This window comes from Akebia trifoliata, chromosome 2 (genome assembly GCF_017979445.1).
Source record: "Akebia trifoliata isolate Shusen 1 chromosome 2, ASM1797944v1, whole genome shotgun sequence".
Taxonomy (NCBI): Eukaryota; Viridiplantae; Streptophyta; class Magnoliopsida; order Ranunculales; family Lardizabalaceae; genus Akebia; species Akebia trifoliata.
The window spans coordinates 13,770,206-13,796,551 of record NC_141376.1 but is presented as its reverse complement, the minus strand read 5'-3'; the positions used below and the strand labels follow the sequence as shown (position 1 = coordinate 13,796,551).

Sequence of the window (26,346 nt, the reverse complement as noted above, 5' to 3'; positions counted from 1 at the left end):
CTTCTTTCTCAAATCATTTTCATTGAAATAGAATCTCCAAAATTTGACCAGGATGCTAAAAATCATTTTTTTTTAAGATGAAAAATGACGAGTGTAAGTAAAATTCAATTTCCCACGACTCTTCTCCCAAGGAATTCATACTCGCTCAAAAATCCATTCCCTATAATCATACTAACCCTAACGGTACCTTTTTTTTGCAATATAAATATTATTAATGTGAATTTCAATCAACAAAAATCACCCTTTCTCTCATTATAATAAAATAGATTTAAAAACATGCCACACAGGGTTAATATTCTTTTAGTTTCTATGATAAAACAAATGTTAGATAATATCAAACCCAATGGTTATTCACCTTCTCAAAGCAGCTAACCTGAAAATAATATGGTGTTATAAGCTAGAGTCTGCTGGAGTGACCTCAAGATTGTACCTCATATCACACATCTTAACGTTAAAGTGTGTAAGAACCATAAATGCTTTTTGACTCGTATCTCAATGAAAAAGCATCTATGGTCCCTACACACTTTGAGATAAGGATGTGCGATATGAGGTACAATCTTGAGGTCACTTCAGCATTATTCTATAAGCTATACTAAAATTTGGTATATTATATCCAACAACCCTAATGAATATAGTAGATTATTATATCCTCCTACAAAATAATAGAACCAATAACTATTGAGCTGTTGCAGCCTTGCAGGTTAGAAGCAAGATAAGTTTCTGTCGCAGAGTTCAAGAGATGAAAAATGAATAAGATCATAAGCCTGACTTATTTACTTAACTTCTCTGCTCCTCACCTCCTTATATAGATATAAAGCAGCTGGTACCCCATTACAGAAAAACAGGAACTGATGGAGAGCACCATCTCATTAGTTCACAGCCTCCCATACATTGAAAGCATCTCCTTCAGCTTCTTTGACTCTGATTGTAAACCATCAAAGCTCACTGAGCTAGGTATCCTCCAACTCCAGTTTCCAAACTGCATCCCAAAAGAAGAGTGGGTCGGGAATCAGAAGGTACAGTGAGAAAAAGAGTAAAATGTAGAAGTTGATTAAACACATTTTTCGGCAAAAATGAATAAGAAACACTTCCATGTCTATTATGGATGAAATCCAGAACAAACAAACGCAGGCAAGCACACATACCAAAAAAAAAAAAAAAGATTGCCAAGAGCAATGGCGTTCACCTAAGTAAGGGGGGCTAACAGGATGGATTGACTGATTCTAAAGTATATTATCCTCACCAAGAAAATTATCACAGAAAACTATCGCATTCTGAAACCTCTAACCCTAGTAAAGTGAGCTCAATTAGTGATGAAATGGGCAGTCTTTGATGTTTCCAATTTCCACAGGATTAGAATTTTCGGAATGGACCCATTTTTTATTTTTTCTGTAAGTATTAACTTCAATAGGAGAGAGCGAAGGAAATAAGCTATGGAGGTCAAGAAGATCTACGAGGAGAGGTAAGCTGAAGGTGTGGAATAAAGAGGTGCTGGGGAGAATAGATGTGAAAAAGGAGATTATGTTACAAATTGAAACCTTAGACAAAAAAGAGGAGGAAGGGAATTTTAATGAGGAAGAAAGAGGCAAGAGAGTGGAGTTGAAACTAGAATTCCAAAGAATCGCGCTGATGGAAGAAATTAGTTGGAAACAAAAATTGAGAGTCAAATGGTTGAAAGAAGGGGATAATAACACAAAATTCTTTCATAAAATCGCCAACTTTCGCAGAAGGAGTAACCAGCTTGTTAAACTCTCTATCAATGGTAATTTGGTGGTAGGAGATGAGGAGATTAGGGAAGGTGTGGTAGGTTACTACAAAGATTTGTATAAGGAAAAGGAACCATTAAGACCTCAACCGGATAATCTAGAATTTACTTCATTAAACCAGGAGGACAGGAAGTGGCTGGAAAGACAAATCAGTGAGGAGGAGGTTAGATCAGTTCTTTTCTTGATGAGTAGGGATAAAGAGTCGAGCCAGACGGATTTACCATGGAATTCTTTAAACACTATTGGGATATCGTCTCGTTGGACTTCATGAGAGTCATCAAAGAATTGCAAGACAAGAACTGTCTGGATTATAGCTTAACAGCACTTTTGTGGCTTTGATTCCAAAGAAAGTCGGGGCAGATAAGCTAGGTGACTTCAGACCCATTAGTCTGGTGAGTTCGGTGTACAAAGTTATATCCAAAGTACTAGCTTCGCGCTTGAAAGTAGTTCTCCCTAAGCTTATTGAAGACAAGCAAGGGGCCTTCATTAGGGGAAGACAAATTCTTGACGGAGTTTTGATTGCCAATGAATGTCTTGATTCAAGGATTAATGATAAGAAAGAAAGGACGATTGGGAAAATAGATTTACAAAAGGCTTACGATCATGTTAACTGGGATTTCTTAGAATACATGATAGGGAGAATGGGTTTTGGAGTGAAGTGGATTGGATGGATCATGAAATGTGTTAAAATGGTGTCTTATTTGATTCTTGTCAATGGGAGCCCGGCTGACTTTTTTAGGGGATCGAGAGGGTTGAGGCAAGGGGACCCACTATCACCATTCTTATTCCTTATAGCTGCAGAAGCCTTGAGTAGATTGTTTAGAAGAGCAGTTGAGTTAGGAAAGCTTTCGGGATTTAGAGTGAATGGGGGACCTTTGATTTCTCACTTACAATTTGCAGATGACACACTGGTATTTCTAGATCATTCGAGGGATCAAATGAGAGTATTGCGAGTTTTATTGAGTTGCTTTGAGACTATTTCCGGTTTACATATAAATTTGCAAAAGAGTAAGTTGTTTGGGATAGGCGAGGTGAATGATATTCATTTGATGGCCGCAATCTTGGGATGTGGGCATGATATTTTACCCACGACTTATTTGGGCTTACCGTTGGGAACACCCTATAACAGTAGAAATATTTGGGATGGAGTGATTGAAATATTGGAAAAAAAAGTTGAACGCATGGAAGGCCAATTATCTGTCTAAAGGAGGGAAAGTAACTTTGATAAAAAGCACCTTGACGAGTATCCCGGTTTACTTTCTCTCATCGTTCACGCTTCCTAGGACTGTTGAAATTAGATTGGAAAGACTTATGAGAAACTTTTTGTGGATCGACAGGAATGGGAGTAGGAAATATCACCTGGCAGGCCTAAAAAGAACGGGGGGTTGGGGATTAGGGGTCTTAGACTAGCTAATAGAGCGCTTTTAGGGAAATGGATTTGGAGGTTCAGTGAAGAGAAGGATAGTCTGTGGAGCAAGGTTATTTTGGCTAAATATGGGGAAAAGAGACTAAGATAACATACGGGTGAGGCTAGAGGCTCGTATGGGTGTAGTGTTTGGAAGGGTATTCTTAAAGTGAGTGAGGAGTTCGAGAGAGGGATTCGATTCAAAGCAGGAAAGGGTGACAAGATCAGATTCTGGGAGGATATTTGGTGTGATTCATTGTCGCTGGTAGTTCAATTCCAGTCCTTGTACGCCTGTTCTCTAAAAAAGAATTGCTCGATACAGCAGTGTCTGATTCGCAATGATACCAACTCTACTTGGGATTTGGGGTTCAGGAGGAACTTTAATGATTGGGAGTTAACAGGGGTGACATCTTTCCTTGATCTCCTACATTCGTTTCATCTCAATGGTAGTGATCAGGATAAACGGGAGTGGACGAGGGCTAAGGACTTGAGATTCTCTGTAAAATCTTTCTTTAAATGGCTAACCCCTTTCGTAAAACGTTCTCCCTGGGGGTCCATCATTTGGTCAAAGTATATTCCTTCTAAAGTCTCCTTCTTTGTTTGATTGGCCTCCCTTGGCAAGGTTCTTACGATGGATAACTTGAATATTCGGGGTTGGATCTCACCCAACTATTGTCCCCTTTGCATGAATGATGGTGAATCCGTAGATCATTTATTAATTCATTGTTCTTTTTCTCATATTATGTGGTCAAAATTCCTTGGTCTATTCCGTATTCAATGGGTCTTTCCTAGTAAGTTCTCCTCGTTGTTGGTAGAGTGGGCCAATAATGATTCAATTCCAGAAAAGGATCCCTTTGGGCTATGCTTCCCTCGGCTATTGCTTGGGGGGTATGGAACGAGAGGAATAGTAGGATAGTAAGATAAGAAGTTCTCACAACTGGTTCTTGGAGATCTTGGGCTTTTTGTACTTATGGTCAAAACAAAACTTGGAGTTTGCAGGGATTACTTTTGAAGACTTTATTTTTAGATGGAATCATTTTTGTAATCATTGATGTCTTTAGTTTTTCTTTGCCTTGTAGCTCTTTGAGAGGCTTACTCGGCCTCTTTGTACTTTGTTTTTCCTTTTCTCATCAATATATTACACTCATCAAAAAAAAAAAAATTCTCCTTGACCTCCATGGCGACGAGATCATCCTCACCAACCAATTTTGATTTTTGAGTAAGATCCATAGGTGTCTAGAAAGTTGACATTTCAAGATACACACTCATTCAGCCAACATAGAAATGAGCAAGGGATGAGTTGTGAAGATGATCTCAACATGGATGTTATCACCATCAAAATTTATGCCCGTTCAAATATTTCTTGTCTTATAAAAAGTGGTTTACAAGTTGAATAATCATGGATCCTCCGCTTTCACTGTTAACCAAAATGCCTAATTTGATAGGGTTAACTTGAATGCCCTTGGCTAATCTCCATGTGGGCCCCTATAGACACGTCACTTAGATGTCAACTTGCCAAACATATGTATTGATTCAAAGAAAAAGGACTAAAACCGAGGACAAAGTATCCTTGGAGATATTTAGATAATGTTTCCATCTTTATAGGGAAAAAATGGTTATAAATCAAGTTTAAATGGGTGGCATGGGCGGCACAGTAATGAATTTGGAGGTTTGTAGAGGTAGGCTTCAATGGTTTTGGGTAAGTTTGTTTTTGCACAAGAAACCCCTCTATGACATGGCTGGTTTTAATGATTATCTTGAAGCCAGCAAAACTCTTGGAGGGGGTTGATGCATATTGACATATCCATTTCTACTCTACCTACCCGGAATTCATTCTCTGGAGACCTGCATGTAATGCATCAGCTGTCCACTCTCACGTTGAACAGTGAGGGTCAGAGAATGGAAATCACTTCCCTTAAATCAGCATACTTAAGACGAGAGTTTGGCCTGCAGATGAAAATCATTCCATTTGAATCCCTTGCTCTCAAAGTATCGGACATCAAAATTCTCATAAGAGCCCCTGGAATGCCTTGCAAAACTTGTTGAATATGCTTCCTCATCCACTGCCCCGTTCAATGGGTTTCGAATATTTATTTTTTCTATTGGCCATAAACCAACCTAACCTAGGTAAATCCACGAGTTCCAAGTACAGAATATGAACGGGGCTTCAGCTGATTGCATGAGTAAAGTGACAAGGAGATGAAGATGAACAAAAAGAATTTGTATTCTACATCTACTGAATTAGTCATGGATGCAACAGAAGAAAACATAATGAGATCCTAATATAATTAAATGTTTTTGAACAAGAATTTTGTATGCTTAACCTGCAATTTGCTTCTTAACCGGTATTTTACCTGCGTTGCTGGAATGTTCATCCTAGAGGAACTACCTAATCCAAGGATATCTTGCATTGGTATGATAGCAGTTTGAGCGACCGAAGATAATACAACCCGAATAAGGGTCCATGATATATCATCTTCTTCTGTTATTGAGAGATACTTTAGTACCTGTCATGAGAAATGCCTTGAAATAAGGATGCATACAAATGTGAAACCAAGCTTGATAAAAACATACCAGCAAGAGACTTGTATTCTGCATTCAATACAATAAACACTCACATTGGACTTTTCTTCCCATTTCAAGTTTTCCCACCAACCTCGAACCTTGAAAACATTTAATTAAGTGTTAGAAATGGGGGGAAATTAAAGGTTATCTTCAAGGACTTGAAGCAGAGAGAACCCATCCTACCAGTGCTGCACATGTGCACACAGACAGCACAATAGGACCCACATTTCAATGAATCCACCTAAAGGATCTCCTAGACCAAATTTGTTTCAATCAAATCCTCTAAAACATCCCATTATAGACATTGATCCTTGCCAACCATATTTTTTCTGAATATCCAAAAGAATCCAATATTAATGATAGCTCCCAGGAAATTATCATAAGGAGGATTCTCACCGTGTCATTGTCATGAGTTCCAGTATACACCACTTGATCACGCTCATGATTATGAGGTAAATGAGGGTTATCTGAGCCACCACCAAAACCTGCAGCAAGAAAATACAGAGAATTTCCACTCAAAAGTGTCAAGTTCAAGGGTACCTCTTAAAGACTACAATATCTGAGGGAGAATGGCTCAATACCAAACTGGAGGACAGCCATTCCAGGTGCCCCAATAGCCTTCCTAAGCTGAACTACATCTTCCGTGATTACTCCCTGTGACATTAAAGACGGCATGCAAATGAGATGAGAACGTATTCTGCAGCAGAAAATATATGATATGGAATCCATATTAAATATCTCCTAGAGTACTACCAGTATACTACATCAAATCTTCACAATTGAAGCCAAGATTTGAGTTTTTAACCCAATTATTGATGTTCTAAAGCTAACAGATGCAGAAGATAAGCTTGTCATATATCCTTTCTCTATGAAGCTAAGAATCATGCTAAACGACTTCCTCAGGACAGAGATGACGAAACAAGGTAATTAGATAACACAAAGATGCACATAAGCATCACCTACTACACATGCTACAGATTTGCGTACGTAAACTCATGTTCTTTGCTTAAGCCAACTTGTGAGGAAGATTCAGAGTAGAGAAACTTATTTTGTAAAAATCTTACCATGGAAAACACATGTTTACCGAGCAAGCAATGAGAAAATCCATGTGTACCTTACAATTATCTCCCTGACATTGCGATCCATCATACTACATGCATTTTGCATCAAAATATTTCTTATGCATTAAAATTTGATGATTATGCAGATTTATATTTGGGTGGCGTTCGGCAGCCAATGTTAGGGAGCCAACGTTGGGTGCCAAAATTTGTCCTATATTGCTTAAAAGTTCCAGAATTGGCTGATTTTTTGTGAGGATGGTCTCTTGGGTAAGGAGATCATCCTTACGAAAAATCAGCCCAATCTGAAACTTCTAACCCCATCAAAAGTGGTTAACAAATTAACGGTAAAAAATTGATGGTCCACAATTCTAAAAAACTTTTGATGGGGTTAGAAGTTTCAAATTGGGCTGATTTTTTGTGAGGATGATCTCTACAGTGAGGAGATCATCCTCACAAAAAATCAGCCCATTCCAAAACTTCTAACCCACATAGGACAAAGGCGTTGGCTCTCTAACGTTGGCTGCCGAACAGGACCCTTGTTATATATATACCAGTAAATACTACTTTCCGTGAAGGATATATGGATTCATACGTGTCATCAATTTTCTGCCATTTTTTTCCTGAGAATTAAAGAAACTCCACTTAAAGAAAGAGAAACATGTAACAGATAACTAAGTCTCCAATTTGGTCGGTAATACCCAACACCATGCCTGAAGTCCATGATTTGCATTTGAGATTAAAAAACTAGATGATGAAAAACTGAGTGCATTTGAGATCAAAAACACATATAAACATACCAAGTCTTCTGCAATTATATTGATCTTTCCAATGGCTTGGAAGATGGCATCAAATAAGGCTTTTTTCGGTCCAGCCTAATGTCAATAAAAAATAACTGATGTGGATTATTAAGTGCATCAGAGAAGAAACAACGAGATGTTAACATGTAGACCTGCCCTGACCTTCCATCGCCCGAACATTGCAATCTTTGATTCTGCTCATTTGTCCAATTAAGATCATTATAATGTACATATATAGCAACCCGCAACTCAAAATATGTTGATCAAATGATCTCACCAGAAGGAACAGCCCAAAAGCCAGACAATCCTCGAAAATGGTCTATCCTGAACTCATCATACAGATCGTGTGCACGCCTTATTCTCTGTACCCACCAAGCAAATCCCTCGGCCTCCATGGCTTTCCAATCATACAGAGGACTGTTAAGAACATACATAAAGGTATTTAGAAGAGTTAACTGATATGGAAATGCTTCAAAAAAACTAGAAAAGCATTTATTAGAACTTGCTCGTCCTCTCAATAGAGGCCTTATGACCTTGTTGGTTGGAATGGTATACTGATCGTTTAGACCATTAGGATGGTCTACCATAGGCATAGCACCATGGCATCTGTGAAGCAGGGTCCCTCCTATAAGACCTAAACCAAAATTGATAGAACCAGATCATCCTGAACATCCAATATTTTACTCTTTTCATAGTAAGAGGAAGATGTTTTCTACCAAGGAATAATTGTGGCTTGGATACCCAAGAAAATTTAAATTTCTTAATATCCCATCCAGATATAATCATACAGTATTTATCAAAATATAAAATTAAAAAAGAGCAAATTTTGCAGTTATATCAGTAGCAGATGTTTCTTGTATTAACAATAATTCATGATTAAATGCTCTAATCCTTACAAGGAAATATGTGTGACCATTGCCACATATAGATATATGTGGCAGTCCCAATAAGGATGAAGAGATTGAGGAGAGATGGTTTGATTAGAAATAGAACTGGAGTGGTTAAAGGGAAGAGGTGTGTGTGTGCTTCTGGAGAACTATGTGACCAGCACATCCCAATCAAACTAAAAAGGAAATTTCATGAAGTTAAAGATGATGCTACTGATGGAAAGAGGTAATGGGATGAGAAATAAAACAAGATGAGAGAAAGAGGAGGAAAGAGAGAACAAGAAAAATAAGCTAAGTGCATAGGGGGGAAATGAAGCGCCTTTGCCTTATATTAGGAGGCCATACGAGAATTACAACATTACCCTCACTAATGAGGTAAAATACCAAAAAAGACACTAACATCAAAATACAACACATAAAAATGACGAAACACGTGCATAGATGGATTGTAGCAGAGATGAGGATACTGAGAAGGATGAATGAAAAACTTAGGAAAGATAAAATTACAAATAAAAGCATACGTGAAAATGTAAGAGTGACCCTAATAAGTGATGAACTAAGGGAAAATCAATTGAGATGGTTTGGTGATATGCAAAGAAGGCCAATCACACCTGCAGTTAGAACTTGGAAGGAATCTGCATGTTGAAGGTTCTAAAAGAGCAAAGTAAAGATCAAAAAGAACGCGGATTACTATAGTGAGAACTGATTTTTTTTATTTTTTATTAATAACAAAATTTATTGATAAAGTGGTTGAGATAACCAACTAAAAAGGAACAAGGACAGAACTGCAGGCAAGAGATACAGCAATCCCACTCCCACCTTGCGACAAAATCATCAAAGAACATGCCCCTAAACTCATTAAACGCCTTACACCAGAAAAAGATAAAAGAAAGGACTGACCACAACACAGCTGAAGTGTCCACACACTAAAATTAACACAAGAGATGGCTTTAGGCAGAATTAAATGGGAGAACAAGATCAGTTCCACTGCTAACGCCAGATTTTGGGATAAGGATTTTATTATGATGATGATGCCCAAAAAAGTTAATCAGAAAAAAATGATGAAAAACCAACAGTAGAGAGAGGGGGGGGGGGGGGCCTAGTCAGGCACAGCGGGTACTGACCTGTAGTAGTAGTCAGTCCAGCGGACCAACAACCTTACCTATCAGAAAACAATGACATAGAGGTCCACGTAGTGACAGGCAAGGGGTTGGGACTAAAGTTCAATCTACTTAGAGTCTCTTGGACCAATAACCCATTCTTGTCATCCATCCCACCAAATCTATGATGGTTTGGATCATTAAATCAGGTCCCAACCCCTTGCATGTGTCCTGTATCTACCAGCATTCTCTTGGTACAGTTCTTTTAGTTTTCCACATTGAGTACAGTTAAGGAAAACAACTAAGCAACAAAATATATGCTTTTTAACAGATAAAGACTAATGCATCTACTTGTGTCATCTGGTATGATAACAACCTGCCCCACAGCTGACCAGTTTCACTGAAGGCATCTGGAGGAACACCACTAACAAGAATCGGAAAACCATTCCTGTTCTGCCAACAAAAGAAAAATGGTAAGTGATTGAATCAAGTCAAGAATTTGTTCCAAAGATTTTTTTTTTTTTCAGATGATCAAGCATCTTCCATAATACCATAGAACTACTCACCAGAGAAAATAGATTCTTATTTGCCCAGACATCAGCACTGTGATAACCAACATAGATAGGCATGTCTCCCATAATTCTGATTCCCTTCATCCGCGCGTAGTCGCGAACTTTCTGCCATTGCTTTTGGAATAAGAATTGTTGTGCAATGAATGTGTTCATCTGCAGTAAGCATGAAGAGGTATTAAGCAGAAAATTGTGAGACACAATGAGCTTGGAGAAAAACTCTAACAGTTAGCCATTATTACAAAATCCATTTGAATTTGATAAATTTCTTCCAAGGCCACAAGATGGCGATCTTTTAGAGGTTCAGGCCACTCGTTCCAACTGATTGTATTTAAAGTGTTGTCGATTGCTGCAAAATAAGCTGCATCGTCGAGCCAGCCTAAAGGAGGGAAAAATAATTTATGAAGTTAGATGAAAAGGACAAATTAAAGGCCAACAACCACAAATGTATTAAAATAAGTATTTAAAAAATAATAATAAGATCAGGGCATTGAGTTTATCAATCTATTTAACGCATTTAAAGACAAAGGGACACTAAGGCATAACCAAAGCATCCGAAAAATCAGTGTTCTGTATGTATCAAAGCATATCTACGTGTAATCAGGGTTCTCAATACATTCAATTGACCCAAACCAAAAGTTCAAATAATCCATTATCGATAGGCCTGAAACTAGTTCTTTCCTCAATGGATCAGCACTGGATCTATGAATCTCAATGGACCCCTTTACAGATCAACATTGGATTGACCATATTAAGATCTAAAACCGACCAAATACAATTACATGTTAAGATCTCAGTTCATATTTTGGTTTGTCTCATCAACACTCCTAGATGACTCGAAACAATGAGAGAAAGAAAGGGGAGTTTGGAAGCCTCCTGGAGCATATTCCGGTAGTTGAACCAAAGGGGGTGTGTGGATCTCAAGATTCCTTGCTTCGCTTACCTCCAGGTCCAGGTGATAGCATCTGTTCTCTTCCTGTGGTAGAATTTGGAACAGCCGGATTGCGAGATTAAACTTTGAAGGATCTATCCAAACAATTCCTTGGAAATATTCTGGAAACAGGCTTGAAGATTGGTTTCTCGATCGATAAAAGAAGGGGTGAGTCTCTTCTGATTCTTAATGTGGCAATAAGAGTTAGTGAGGAAGCAATGCGTTGTTTTCAGAAGGTGGTGGGAAGGTGGCTTGTATCAGAAGGAAGATTCTGTAGAGAGGGGATGAGGAGATGTCTGTCCCGCGAGTTTTTGAAGAGGTAATTGCGTCGCCGTTGAGAATTCAAACATCTATCCCAGACCCTGTAGCGGCATCAGAGGCAGTAAAAAGATCAAAACCCAGACGATCAAAGGAAGTGCAAGATCTCAAGAAATCAATTGTTGAATTTCCGCTGAAATGCTCCACAACAAAGAGAATTGGGAGAAAGTAAGTGTTTTAGATGTCGCTAAAAAATTTCTCCTGGAATGTCCATGGCATGAATAGCAGTGCACAAAGGTTGTGATCAAATCTTTGATTTGTCTTTACAAACCCCATTTAGTAGCCCTTCAAGAGTCAAAATTGGTACAGGTGGAAATTGGTAGCAGAAATCTAGAGCTCCCAAGGAATAGGGTGGTGTTATCTTCCATCTTTTGGAGCTTCAGGAGGTATCATTTTGATGTGGAACAAGAGGTTCGAGGTTACAGAAGAGCTGATAGGTGTTTTCTTAGTCTCTATCCTCTGTAAAAGGGTTCAGGAGGACTTCCAATGGATTTTTACTTCAATTTATGGTCCTACAAGAAGTCGGGAAAGAGTGGCCAGTTTTGGGAGGAACTAGATGATGTGAATGCTCGTTGGGGGAAACTATGGCGTATCGGGGGGGAGTTCAATGTCATTAAATTCTCGTTTGAAAAATTGGGTGGGTCTAGAGTGACTACAAAAATGAGGAAATTTGGGGTTTTTGTAAACAGACGTGAGTTGGTTGATCTCCCTCTTTCGGGAGGTTCTTTCACCTGGTCCAATCATCAATCGAACTTGGTGTTAAATAGATTGCATCAATTCTTAATCTGCCCAGATTGGGAAAAACACTTTGGTGGGGTACTTCAAGAAACTATCCCAAACACGACCTCAGATCACTATCCTATCTCCTTGGTGGTAGCAGAGCATAGACAGAAACCTATTCCCTTTCGTTTTGCGAATGTATAGTTACAGCATCCAGACTTTAAAAATCTGATTCATGTTTGGTGGAACGAGGTTTCTATTATTGAAAGACTGGGGGTGGTATTTCGAAAGAAACTGGAGTCAATCAAGGAAAAACTAAAGGTATGGAATAAGGTGTTTGGAAGGGTGGAAATTAATAAGCAAGCTTTACTTGAAGAGATCGAAGGTATTGATAGGGAGAGGAAAAGGGGAGACTAGGGGAAGTTGATAGGGTAAGAAGGGTGAACCTCACTTCAAAATTTCAAAAGGTGGTTGCTTTGGAGGAGATTAATCGGAAATAAAAATCTAGAGTTACTTGGCCAAAGGAAGGAGACAATAACACGAGCTTCTTTTATAGAAGGGCGTTTTGTTGGAATCGTATAAATGGTATCTACAAGTTGAAGATTGATGGGGAATGGAAATCAAAGGAAGAAGAGATTGCGATATGGTCGTAGATTTTTACACAAAGCTGTATTTTGAGGAGCACAAAATAGACCAAAGTTGGATCATCTCTCTTTCGACATAATTGCGGCGGAGGAACAAGTTTGGTTTGAGAGACCTTTTGAGGAGGACGAGATTCTTTGAGCTCTTTCAAGGTATGGAAGGAGATATAAGGCCCCGAGTCTAGATGGTTTCACTATGGCTTTCTTCCAAACTTGTTGGAATACTTTAAAAAGTGACTTTCTAGCTATTTTGATGATTTCTTTAATGAAAGTTTTATACTACCTTTGTGGCTTTAATCCCCAAGGTTTCGGATGTGGAGGATATCTCTGGCCTTAGACCAATCAGTTTGGTGTGCTAGTGTATAAAATTTTATCAAAGGTGTTGGCTTCCAGAATGAAATCAGTCATGGAGGGTATTATTGGTTCGGCACAAGGAGCTTTCGTTAAAGGAAGGCAAATTTTGGATGGTATTCTCATTGTGAATGAATGTATAGACTCTAGAAAGAAGTGCAACTCGACAATTGGTGTGTAAGATAGACCTTCAAAAAGCTTACGATCACATTAATTGGAACTTCTTGGAGTATCTTCTGGGTCGTATGGGTTTTGGCAACAAGTGGATCTGTTGGTTAATGAAATGCGTTTCTTCCCCTTTCTTTTCGATTTTAATAAACAGGTCTTTAGAAGGTTTTTTCAAAAGCTCAAAGGGTTAACGGACGTTTTGGAGCTATCAAAAGGGGCAGAAATTGGGAAGCATTCAGGGTTTGCGGCCGGGGAGAATGGGCATATGATTTCACATTTGCAGTTTGCAAATGACACCTTATATAAATATAAATATAAGCAGTAACTCTCAAAAATTCAACTTACATATTTTCAGCTTATTTGCATGAATTGAGTAAAGCTTATGAGACAAGGCGATCCGATATCTCCATTTCTTTTCAATGGATTCTAGTGTAACATGTCAAATTATGTGGACATTAAAAATATTAAACACAACAAAATCGTACACATGCCACCCCTACAGAACATTTATAAAGAACTCGGAAAACTTGCTTCAGGTCTGACTTCAGAGACAAAAAGGACCAAGGTACAGTCCAAGATATTACCTTATAAACCATGAGACCTAGACCCTAGCTCAACTTCTCTAACATGCAAAACTAATGTCTAGCTCTTGAATCTACCCTTCGACAAAGCCATTTCAGAGCTCGATACCTAGACAAACTTTTTTGACAACTAAGGCCCCGACTTTCACAATGAAAAGGTATTGGCCAAAATAAGTTAATTGTAGTATGTGGAAGTCTCTCCATCTATTCCTTCAATAGTTTAGACAACAAAAAAATAAGTGCCTCCATATCTAGACAATAGCACAAATACCATTCTTCCAACCATCAAGCATTCCCTTGTCCCCCCTCCTCCTTCCAAAAGCCCAATAAATTGCAAATGGTTGCATTCTCCAAAGAATCCAACCTCAAGAAAAAAAATGGCAGAGTATGACAATTTAGGCACAAATCATGACAAGAAAAAAAAAAAAAAAAAAGCAATGTCCACATTAATTTGGCTACATCATAGAGAATAAGGAGACCATAGACAATTTCTCCATAGGTTTGTACATGGAACAGAAATCAGTAATGATTGTATAGGAGAACCAGACGATCAACAATAAAAAATATCAAAACAGTTGGGCAAGTGGACCAAACAAAATATGCAAAGCTGTATGGAATCTTAGGTACCAAACTAAAAGGAGCAGCTTGAACTAAGGAACCCGATGTAGAATCCAGTGCCATGTTGATTGTTGAGAAATCTACCAACGAAAAGAGCATGGTGTTCCATCAACCATAGCATTTGTCCCCATCCAAGTGGAAAGGGGGTATCCTTGATAAAGTAGGAACAAAATAAATCCCCCAAATCTTTATGGTTCCTCTTGAAACAGAATTCTATGATAACTTTTCAATGATACGGCCATGAAGTCCATAATTGGACGTTGTTTCCTACTAGAAACTGCAAAGAGACTTGGAGATAAAAATTGTAAAAATAGAGTATTTCTACACAACTTGTCCCCCAAAAAAGATTCCTATCTCCCTTTCCCACCTTGAAATGTAATCCTTCACAAACTACTACTCATGCAGCTTTTGGATTCCCCTAATAAACTACATCCAACTGACGAATGCAACAACAACAAAGTTGTATCCGTAGGGCTAACGAACCTCTTTATTATCCTTACAAAGTTCTTACTACCATACTTTGTTTTTATTGCACTCTCCACAAATGTAACTTCTATTCCAAATCTCAAAGACCATTTTCCCAAAAGAGTTCCATTTATTGTCTTGATTTCTAATTCCCTAACAACCTTCTTTCTAGTATATAGACATCCTTCAATTCCACCAACTCATAGTTGTGTTCTTCCCCTAGTAACAAGAATCTTTATACCCAAGATACCACTTTTACTTTGGAATCTCGCTTCCGCCGCCCATGGTTCAAAATTTCATGTCAATTTGCAATTTTTCGACAAAACATTCTAGTTTTGGTCAGAACAGAAGATCGACAGTGAAAATTGAATGTTTCAAACATTTCAAAATGTTTCAATCAAGAATGTTTCGATTTTCTCCTGGCTGAAACATTGCCTGAAAACGAGATTTTAGAACTTGCTTCCACCACCAATTTCCAATCATAAAAGAGTTCAATTTCTAGTTTCTAATGACACCATGGTCCTAAGCATATAACCGCTTCCTGGCTCTTCTAGTAGCTAAGCTTAATCACTATCATCCCACAAAAATTCTTTGGTCGCTTCCTCAAATTTCTTCATAATAGATATGGTTATGAAAAACGATGACAAAAATAAATCAGTATACAAATATTTATGAGATGATAACATATGGAAGTACTTATATCAAGAATTGGTTCGCATAGGAATGGACATATTGGTTCATGTAAGAATAAAGTAGAATACCAAAGGGAGTTATTCATGTTTAAGCAAGCTTCTACAATAATTGACAGTTACAGATGCACAAGATTGGATGATTTCGTGGTCCTGCACAGTGCTTATGGATTCAGGGGCACAAGAAGAGGGACGCCATTTGTTGCTCAAATGGCAGCAAGTAGAAAATGCACTTTTAAGCAACATAAATCTCCTCCTTTTGAAGTATATCAAGACTTCAATGTAGTCATCTTATGCACAAATTTATTTATGATGTGTTCCAAATGGCTTTGGATCTATAACTAGCACTCAAGAGAATAAGTAGCCAGTAAAGTGTTAAACCACGGCTAAGGATCCCAGCAATGCTCCCAATGTACTCACATCCCAAACAAAAGACCTTGTTATAGCTAAATTTATATGCTGACTAGTTACAACCCTAAAACATCAAAGCAAGCCATAAAAAAATCTCATTTAGACTCTTCCATTTTTGGTGGCTTTCGTTTTGCATGGTTGGCTGAGCATGGATTTTCTACAACAAAAAGTATTCTTTAGGGTGATACTCATTTGCAATGCTGGAGTATCAGGAAAGAAAGACATAATAAAATCCCCAAGGCCAAGGAGAAATCCCTCCATGATATCATCATGGTGTTCAAATCTCACATGCTTTCCTGATCTAAGCTCTACAAGGATCAGAAGGCCTTCTTAAAGGATTTTGCATTCAAAGGAAGCATGTGATGAATTTAGATCATGAATTACTTCTTTTTTGAGTATATTGTACTTGGTATGTCTTCCCAACGTCACCCCGTTATGTGTTGCTTTTGTTTGAGACTTAACAAAAAAACATCGGTGCATGTATTGTAAATGGATTTTCTCTTTTAAGCTGAATTGTTAGAATGGGATATTGTTGTTAATAGGATGAGGTCGTTTGTTTTCTTTTTCTTATTTTTCGTGAGAGATGGCCTTGGCCCCTAGAGGTCATCTTCGTATAATTGTGCAATCTACTTTAATAAATTTTAGACATAAAATGTGTTTGTGTTATATTACGTGGGCATATCAGCATTTTTAAATCAAACTGTTCCAAGTTGCATAAGGATTGTAAATGGATTTTCTCTTTTAAATTCAATTATTAGAATGGGATATCGTTGTTAATGGGATGAGGTCGTTTGTTTTCCTTTTCCTGTTTTTCATGAGAGATGGCCTCAGCCTCCTTAGCCTCTAGAGGTTATCTTCGTATAACTGTGCTATTTACTTTCATAAATTTTAGACATAAAATGTGTGTGTGTGTGTGTGTGCGCGTGTGTGTGTGAGAGAGAGAGAGAGAGCTTCTTGAAGGCACCATGTCAAACACCTTATATCCATGTTGCACACCGGCCTACAAGTTCATGTCATTGTTACATAGAAAGGGACTATTCATCAGTGGACCATATAAAAAAATTGTATCCTTCATGAACGCAATAAATTTCCCAAGAAGATAGATGTAAATGTATTAAGAAAGAAAATATTTACCTTTAATTTCAGGATCTTTTCGAAAATCCTCAAGCTGACTTTTGAGCTCCCCTTCACTCAGAATGAGCCTCTCTGCAGCCTAACACAGAACTAAAAATAACAAGCATGCTCATGCAATAACACTCCTAAACGGTTGAATGCAAACTGGATAAAAAAAAATGTCTATGATACATAGAAGCAGAATTGCAAATTCAGTACTAAGATGTTGAAAACATTTGAAAGAAAAAAAAAGGGGGGGAGGAGGTGGGCATCAAAACATGATCACATCAATATAATGTCCATATGAACTACTATCATGGTTTCAAATATTGTCCGAGACCAAGATGACTAGCCTGAGTCATCTTGGTGTCATTCAATACAGAGAATGGACACCTCATTTCAGGCTTCACGCCATCTCATATGACAAACAAGATGTCTTGGACGAAATTTTGAAAATCTCAGCCAAGTCAATAAAACTTTGCCAAGTAAATTGGGATTTCGTATTTTTAATTAAAACAATTATATTTCTAAAATATAATTATTTTAACAAAAAAAAAATCTTATGACTAAGCATATTTAATCTACCTTATTTTATTAAAAGAATTATAATTATTTGCATATAAATATGTATTAATAAATAATCGTAAACCGAGTTAAGGGTTTATCTCGTCTGAGACGAGTTGACTCATCCAAGACAACTCTATTGAGATGTCCAACCAAGATTTGAAACCTAAATACTATGAATTCCCATTGAGGCTCAAAGAGCATGTGAGAAATTTGATTACCCATATTACCACCAAACATGCACACCTCTGGGAGGCCTGTAGGTTAGTTTAAGATTAGGTACTCACCTCATTTCTCCTATATATATATAAAAGAACCGAAGGATCTAGTCTCAATAGGGAGATAGCCCTATGGTTTTGCCATATGATTGACTCTTAGAAACCTTGGGTTGGGGACCCCTTATCTCACGTTTCGGTACACGAAAGGTGAGGCTACGTCTATCCTAACAACCCGACCCCCGCCTTTAGCAATAGCTGCTGGAGAAAGAAGCAAAAGGAGGATCTCTCAATCTAGTAAATGAGTTATGCCTCTTGCTTTCAGCATGTCCGCGCATCGGCCCTACGGAGAAGACCATGCAGAGGATAGGGCTAACGTCTTAACATCTGATAGGAAGCTTCTAACGTCTGCAGCCTCTGATACAACTACCGGGATAACTAGATACCCAGGACTTGGGAATGGGGCATATATATACATTTGGACCAAAAAATGTGGACCCACTTACATTAATAAGTTATGGGCCCAACACGACATACCACATAAAAATAAATTAGAACTAAAACTATAACAATATATATGCACAAGTAAACTAAACTAGCTAACCAAGAAACGAATTATCTTTGCCTACTCTTACAAACCAAGTTTGTTCTAGAGTGACAAACCACAAACCCAAATTTGAATCAAGCGAAGCGATGAACCAAGTAACATAGGGTGTGAATGGGGATATTACTTTTATTTGTAAGTATTTATCTCAATATTTGTTGCCCAATGTTAAACCACGAGCACAAAGTGTGTGCTACAAGTATGTGACAGAGAGGGATAATTCCCATCTAGGAATCTCCATAACTCTTTAATCTACCATAACCACTAGAGTTATTGATTTATTTATGGGTCCTTAACTTAGATACTACGATAAAGGTTAATTATTTAAGAAAAATATTTTGCTCACAAGAAGCCTATGTTTGACGGGATCCACCGACCCTATGTTCACCAGCTATAAGACGAGATGTAATAAACATTGTACCACGCCATTTCACTTTTTTTTCCTTCTTCTTGGATAGATCTATACATATAGAAATCGGATTTTGATTTATTTACTTTTTTACCAGATTGCCTATTGTTTTCTTTGTGCTTTCCCTGGGAATAATCTGTACAAAAATTTGTATTTCATAACCCTTTATCTTTATCTTTACATAGATGTTTAAGTACATCAAATTGAAAATAAGATAATCTATGGTCCTATCTGTTTGAGCTTCAGGAGGCAGCTTTTTTTACTTTTAAGCCAAAAAAACCAGATAAATGATATTCGTTTGGGCTTATTTGGCTCCCATGAATTTCAATTAAAGCCCAAAAGTAGTTCCTAAAAGAAATCGCCCAAGAGGGACATCTCCAAATGACTTTTGCTGGAAGCCAAAAACATAAAACGACTCAAGTGTAGTTACCAAAATACCCTTCATCTTTAATCAAATTTTCAACCAAACTTAACCTTAAAAAATGAAAAAGGAATTACCAAAATACCTTTCATCTTTACCAAAATACCCTTCATCTTCCAAAATGCTCTTCATTTTTACTAAAATACCCTTCATCTTTAATCAAATTTTCAATCAAACTTAACCTTAAAAAATAAAAAGGAATTACCAAAATATCCTTCATCTTTAATCAAATTTCCAACCAAACTTAACCATAAAAAATAAAAAGAATTACCAAAATACCCTTCATCTTTACCAATTATCAAAATACCTTTCATCTTTAATCAAATTTTCAATCAAACTTAACCTTAAAAAATATAAATGAATTACCAAAATACCCTTCATCTTCCAAAATACCCTTCATCTTTTATCAAAATAGCCTTCATTTTTAATCAAATTTTCAAGCAAACCCTAAAAAACAAAAAGGAATTACCAAAATACCCTTCATATTTACCAAAATACCATTTATCTTTGCTACCAAGACCAAAAGCAATTCCTCATCACTACTTTATTATCAAAACGCCTGTAAAAGCCCAAGTTTTCAATTCGTATCTCGAGAAAAAAAATAGTGAAATTTTGAGAAAATCTTGAAAATGGGACTTAGGGGTAAAACTTTAGGAGGTTTCTAATCATTTTTAAGAAAATCTGACCTCACCACTGGATTTAAAATGATCGAAAAACATACTTTAGCCTGTAAGCACGCTCAAGTGCGAGTTCAAATAGAAAAGTTGCAAAATCTTCAATTACCGAGTCGGACCAGGCTAAAATAATGACTTTTTGCTAGAGCAAGAATTTTTACGATTCAATCATACCATTGGGTTCGTAACGAAAAATTATTGAACATAGACTATTTACTTGTCAATTTCAGATCTCAAAAAGTCGAATTATCGTCAAAAACAAAATTACGTCAATTTTAGGATCCCATCAGGCCAAAAATGTAAATTTTTATTAGAGATAAAATTTGTAAAAATTGACCACACCATTAGATCTAAAACAAAAAATTAAACGAAATAAAGTATTCATTCATCACTTTTGGAGTCCGGATGGTCAACTTATCATCGATCGAAACAATAGGCAAAATACCGATTTTGTCCCAAGACTTTATATAAATAAATTTTTTAATTTTTTTCACCATTCATCTTCTCAATTCCTCCCAAAACCAGCCAACGAAATAACGAAAAAAAATTCGATTTCTTTCGATCTTCTACCTCAGATTCGTAACCTCGACCTCGGATTTCATCGATTTCGGGATCAAACCGTCCTCCGCCACAGAAAGGAGAAAGGACGACGGTGTCAAGATCTTCGAAACCACCGAGTTATAATAAAAAATCAGCCGTCTCGAAGTTTGAACTACCTCGATTTCCGTGCCAATTGTCTCGATTTATGTGCACATGCTTCAATTCTGTCGCCTAGAGATAGTAAAAAACTCTCAATTTCTATTCGTAATCGTAAATTGTTAAAACTGCATTTAGGATTTTTCAAAATTTTGTGATATGTTTCTAAAAATTTAGAATTCAATTGGTTATTTCAAATTCACGCCAGAACTTGCATATTTGATATGTTTAATTGTATTTTATAACAAATTATAAGTGGGTAGGATATTTCACCGGGTTATTTTCGTTAGTTAGGTCCTATGCACCGCTCGGACCCCGTTTTGATCTAAGTTTTATATTTTTTCAATGTTTTTGATAAAAATAAATTTCATAATTGAAAAAATGATTTAATATTCAATTAATTCATATTGAGTTGATGAGTATCAAAAAGTGGATATTTTGTTTGAGAGATTGAAAATTGTAAAAAGGGAAAAAAGGTATGAAACGGCAAAAATTTCAGAGTCACACCCGAAGGGTGATGTCTGTATTTTATATTGTTGTATTGTGTGTAGGTTGGTGAACGGATATCTAGGGATAATGTTACTAGTTGCATGTTTATTTACTTTCTGTTAGCGCGAAGCGCTATTTACTTTTCCGTTTCGTTATTTATTTTAGGCCGAGTGGCCACAGTTGCATGGTAGGAAACTGGATATCCATACTCAACCTTGTATTATTAATTTCTCTTTTGTTTTCAAATGAAAAGAATATATATGTCGCTAGTTTGTGAGTTGTTAAAGAGTCTGTGAATGCTTGAAGGGATAGTGCGTCATATCATCCGGAGTGGTGTACTATTCTGGGACGTACGGTAGGAACCACCAAGCTTATACGTGGTTTGGGGACATATATGAGAGTGGAGTCACAACTGGAATCCAGGTTTATTCCTCTCTATCTTTACCAGCGAACTTGTAATGTATAGGTGGTCGTATACGAATGATTTGTATATTTGGAATCACATTTACACCTGATAGGCATAGACGAAGATGATTAGTCAGTGATCACTAACAATCTATAGTAGTCGAACGTTCTAACACATCAAAAAGAGACCCATTGCTTACGGTCACGTCAAACGGCCAGCCTGAGCCAGATAAATGGTCCCGCAAGTGTGGTAAACAGCGACCAACCACAAAATCAGGAACTAATACTTTATTATGAAACATTATGTCCCGACTGAGAACGATCCAGTAGTGAATCCCAACTCTCTAATTCCACTACTCTACCATTATGTATTATGTATTTGTTGCCTTATTTTGATATATAAAATGAAATGCATGTTAATGTTTCCATTTGGTTAATTAGATTTATATAAAAAGAAAATATTATAGTAAGTACTGTTGATGGATGTAATGTGAGTTTTAAAATATTTAATTGCTCATCCCTGGCTATATGTATCAGTTAATCGTAGTTTATTTTGTAAAACTTTGCATATGTTAAAATGATTTAGTATGTTTATTCATTCATACTAGAAGAGGTTATTGGTAGAAATTGTTTTCTTACTTACTGGGTAACCATTCTTACTCACCATTTCCTTCTTCATTTTTTTAAGTTTCAGATCCGAAGCTTAGCAAGATAGGTATAGAAAATGAGTGAGAATCATCTGGTGGGTCAGATAGACAGTCAAAGTCGATCACTTAGTGAGTATTGGGGTCATACCCCCTAATGGTGTCGATTTGTCCAAAAGTTTTATTGAATTTATTTTGAGCGTTAGAACTTTTGTTAGAGAGAAATTTTTGTATAATCCCATGTACAAATTTCTTCTTCCACACCCTGATCTATCGTACTTTATTAAATGTATACAGGCTTCTGCTAGTATTATATTTTTGTATGTATATATGCAGGATTGTATGTCGTTTATCAGGTGCAGGTTAAACGCCTTGGAATGCTAACATAAATAGAAAAGACCATGCTGAAATTTCGAGGTGCCACCTTGTGCCTTAAGATCTGACATAGGGTTTTGTGTTAGCGTTTGGCGGGGCGTCACAACACCCTTCATCTTTATGTGAATGTTGGATTGTGTATTATGCAGGTATTTTTTTTTATCATTTGTTCATTTTTAAAAAGAGATGCTGCCGAAATTTCGATAGAATTATAAAATTTATAAATTTATTTAAATTGAAAATAATTATTTTTATAATTTTTTAATATAAATTTTTTATTTTATATATATATATATATATATATATATATATATATAGGTATTCTACTCATTTTTAATGCATTCTAGGTGCATTATCAATATTAAAGGTATTATGATCATTTTACCATAATCCACCAATAAAAAGCAGTCAAACGAACATCAATTTCTTACTTATGTGCTTCTATAACGAACAAACTTTTGTTGGATGTGGCTTTTCAGGCTCTGGACTTCTACTTCTTCCAAAAGCCAGCTTCTAGAAGCTCAAACAAATAGGGTCCAAGTATATGAACCACAACACAATTGATATTTGAAAAATAATTTAATCACATATTATTCAGACACATAATATTAAGAACCAAAAACATTGATTGCATGATACAATTACTATAAGATTGGTAAAATAGGTGAGTGACATCTATCAGAGGGGAAAAAAAGTGAACGATAATACTACAGACCTAGGATCTAAACCCTTCCTTCCCCTTTATACCTATACAAAAACACTATGTGATATGACACACCATGTAGGTAGAATTTACATGTAACTTCGCATACCAAGGATGAAAATCAATCAAAAGAATTCATAAGATGACAAAAAAAAATGTGGAAACAAAGCAATACAATGAAAAATTAATAATCAAAATAGAATCAAGATAAAATAAAATATCAACTAATCTCAAATTTGTGAATTCAAATTGAAATGGAGCAAAAACATATGCACACTCGCCTAGGTCTATTAAGATTTCAAACTGCTTGTCTAGTTGCCTAGAAGACCACCTATTTTAGTGGCTTTAACAAGTTTATATCCTAGCAACTAAATAAGAGAAAGTTGAAAGGACAAAAAAGTTTAAGCAATTTTAGATAATAAGTATTCAGCAATCAAAAGGCAAAGAAAATAATCAAGGAGATAAACTAGTATAAAACATATTCACTATAGCATTGTTTTTTAGGGAAAAGGAATTACCACAAATGACAACTACGACCAATAAACTAGACCAATGCCCAGATTCTTCATAGTTCATACTTCATGATATATAACCTACACAAAAAGGTTCAAGAAGCACTAAAAAGAGGTAAGGAGGAAAGTCCATCTCATAAAGTGGAGAAGTGTTTGTTGTCTTAAAAACAAGGGTGTCTTGGGTTTCACAATTTAAAATGCATGAATTTGGTGCTCTTAGGAAATGGTAGTGGAAATTGGGGTTGAATCACAATCGTTTGTCACAGCGAGTCATTAAATTAGATTAGGTTTCTAAGTTCATGCAAGAGTGTGGGCTCTTTTGGGTGGGGGTGTGAAAAGGAATTGCGAGAGTTTTACCTGCTTTCCAGAATAGAATTCATTTCAGAGTTGGAAAAGGGACCAGAATTTGTTTTTGGGAAGATAAATAAGAAAAATTGTAAAAGAATGATTGTCAAGTCTCTCAGGAGAGCTTGCCAAGATATATATACTAATCAAGGTGAATAGACATAAATGCCCTTACAAAGAGAAAAATAGAAAACTAGGAAAATAAAATAAAGTAAAGACATATTTCTCAATAGTCCCACTCAAGCTAAAGCAAATATATCAACTAAGCCCAACTTGACAATATGAGAGTTAGTGAGCATGTTAGCAACTAATCTAAAGAAGATATATTGTATGAAGAACACTAGATCGAACTTTCTCCCTGAAAAGTGAACATCAACCTCAATATAGTTGGTTCTCTCGTAAAGAACAGAGTCAGAAACAAGCATAATAGTATATTTGTTGTCGCAAAATAGTGTGGAGGAACCAGAAACGAGAAATACCAGCTCCGTCAACAAAGATTGAACCCAAATGAGTTCACATGTGCCAAGGGCCATACTTCGATACTCAACTTAAGCAGAACAACAAGAAACCACTTTGTTTCTTACTTTTCTACGAGATTAGGTTACCACCATGAAAAGTACAGAAACTAGAAGTAAATCTCCTATCTGTAATAGAACTAACATAATCAGCATCAGTGCAACAAGACAAATGTGGTTGAACGGTGGACAAGTAAAAGAGTCCAAAACCAGGATGCAACTTCAAGTTACGAAGAATACGATAAAAACATCAAGATGAGAAGTGTGCGGATCATACATGAACTGATTGACCACACTAATCGCAAAAGTCAAATTTGGTCTGGTGTGAGTCAAATAAATCAGACAGCCTACAAGTCTTTAATAGGAAGAAAGATCGGATAATAGATCGTTAGATTCAGCATGAAGACGATGATTATGATCCATAGGAGAGGAAATCAAATGACAACCAAGCATACCAATGTTCTAAAGAAGATCCTGTGTGTATTTGTGCTGAAATAATGAAATATCACGGCGAGAGTGGGTCACTTTTATCCCCAAGAAGTACTTAAGAGGACCCAAGTACTTAACTTCAAAAGCACAATCCAATATCATTTTTACCCTGTCAATCCATTGTGCATCATCCCCAGTAAAGATAATATCATCCATATTAACCAGAACAATAGTGCAACGACCATTCAATCCTTGACAAACAAAACATGTATGATCTAAGTGACATCTAAAGAATCTTATAGATAAAATGACCTTAGAAAAGCGTTGAAACAAAGCTCACAATGACTATTCCAATCAGTACAGAGATTTGAGAAGATGACATACATTCCTAAAATAGTCCCCCTGAAAATGAAACCCAGGAGGGGGTCCATATAGATAACCTCAGATAGATCACCATTCAGAAAGGCATTTTTCAAATCTAGTTGGTGAAGAGGCCATAAGTGACATACAACCAAAGAAATAAATAAGCGAACAATATAAAATTTAGCTACAAGGGCAAATATAGCACCAAAATCCTTGCCTGGAGTCCGCGTAAATCCCTTAGCAACTAAGCAGACCTTGTATCGATCAATAGTGCCCTCCGCAAGATACTTGACAGTGAAAACCCATTTACATCCAACAGTCCACTCCCAAGAGGGAAGTGAAACAAGTTCCCAAGTATGTTCTTCTGCAAGGCATCCATTTCAATAATCATGGAGACAGTCTACTGAGGGTCTTGTAAAGCCTCTGAAGTAAATCGAGGAACTCGAATAAAAGCAATGGCAACAAGGTAGGCTGGACAAAAAAAAAAAAGACCCTTATAGAAAACAAATTGGGCAATAAGGTGATTAGTAACACACATCCGCTTACCTTTGCAAAGTGCAATAGGTAAGTGAGTCAGAAACAGAAGGACTAGGAACATGTGTAGGAGAGAATACACCTCAGTCCAGGAAGATGTTGGAGATGGGTGAGAGCGACAAGAGTAAACCTGAAACGTCGACGAAGATGGAAAGAAGATCGAAAAAGACAACACTATAGGAGAAGATTCCTATAAAGGAAAAGAGTCCTACAAAAAAGATGTGGCACGAAAGTAGGAAAAAATTTCAAAAAAAGTGACATCGAGAGAATGTATAACATGATGAGAAATGGGA

General features: G+C 36.7%; 1 protein-coding gene across 1 annotated transcript in view; it reads right to left on the bottom strand.

Moving 5' to 3' along the window:
* Window positions 1-590: 590 nt before the first annotated feature.
* DPE1 (disproportionating enzyme) overlaps window positions 591-26,346 on the bottom strand; it is a 39,771-nt gene continuing 14,015 nt past the window's right edge. The window contains exons 5-16 of the mRNA XM_086431397.1: window positions 17,178-17,256; window positions 10,393-10,529; window positions 10,148-10,306; window positions 9,958-10,034; window positions 7,872-8,011; window positions 7,757-7,788; window positions 7,595-7,669; window positions 6,318-6,390; window positions 6,133-6,221; window positions 5,790-5,834; window positions 5,526-5,678; window positions 591-979 (exon numbers count right to left, since the gene is read on the bottom strand). Coding sequence (XP_086287523.1) covers window positions 875-979; window positions 5,526-5,678; window positions 5,790-5,834; window positions 6,133-6,221; window positions 6,318-6,390; window positions 7,595-7,669; window positions 7,757-7,788; window positions 7,872-8,011; window positions 9,958-10,034; window positions 10,148-10,306; window positions 10,393-10,529; window positions 17,178-17,256 — 1,164 coding nt within the window. The 3' untranslated portion in view covers window positions 591-874. The remainder of the gene's footprint in view (window positions 980-5,525; window positions 5,679-5,789; window positions 5,835-6,132; window positions 6,222-6,317; window positions 6,391-7,594; window positions 7,670-7,756; window positions 7,789-7,871; window positions 8,012-9,957; window positions 10,035-10,147; window positions 10,307-10,392; window positions 10,530-17,177; window positions 17,257-26,346) is intronic.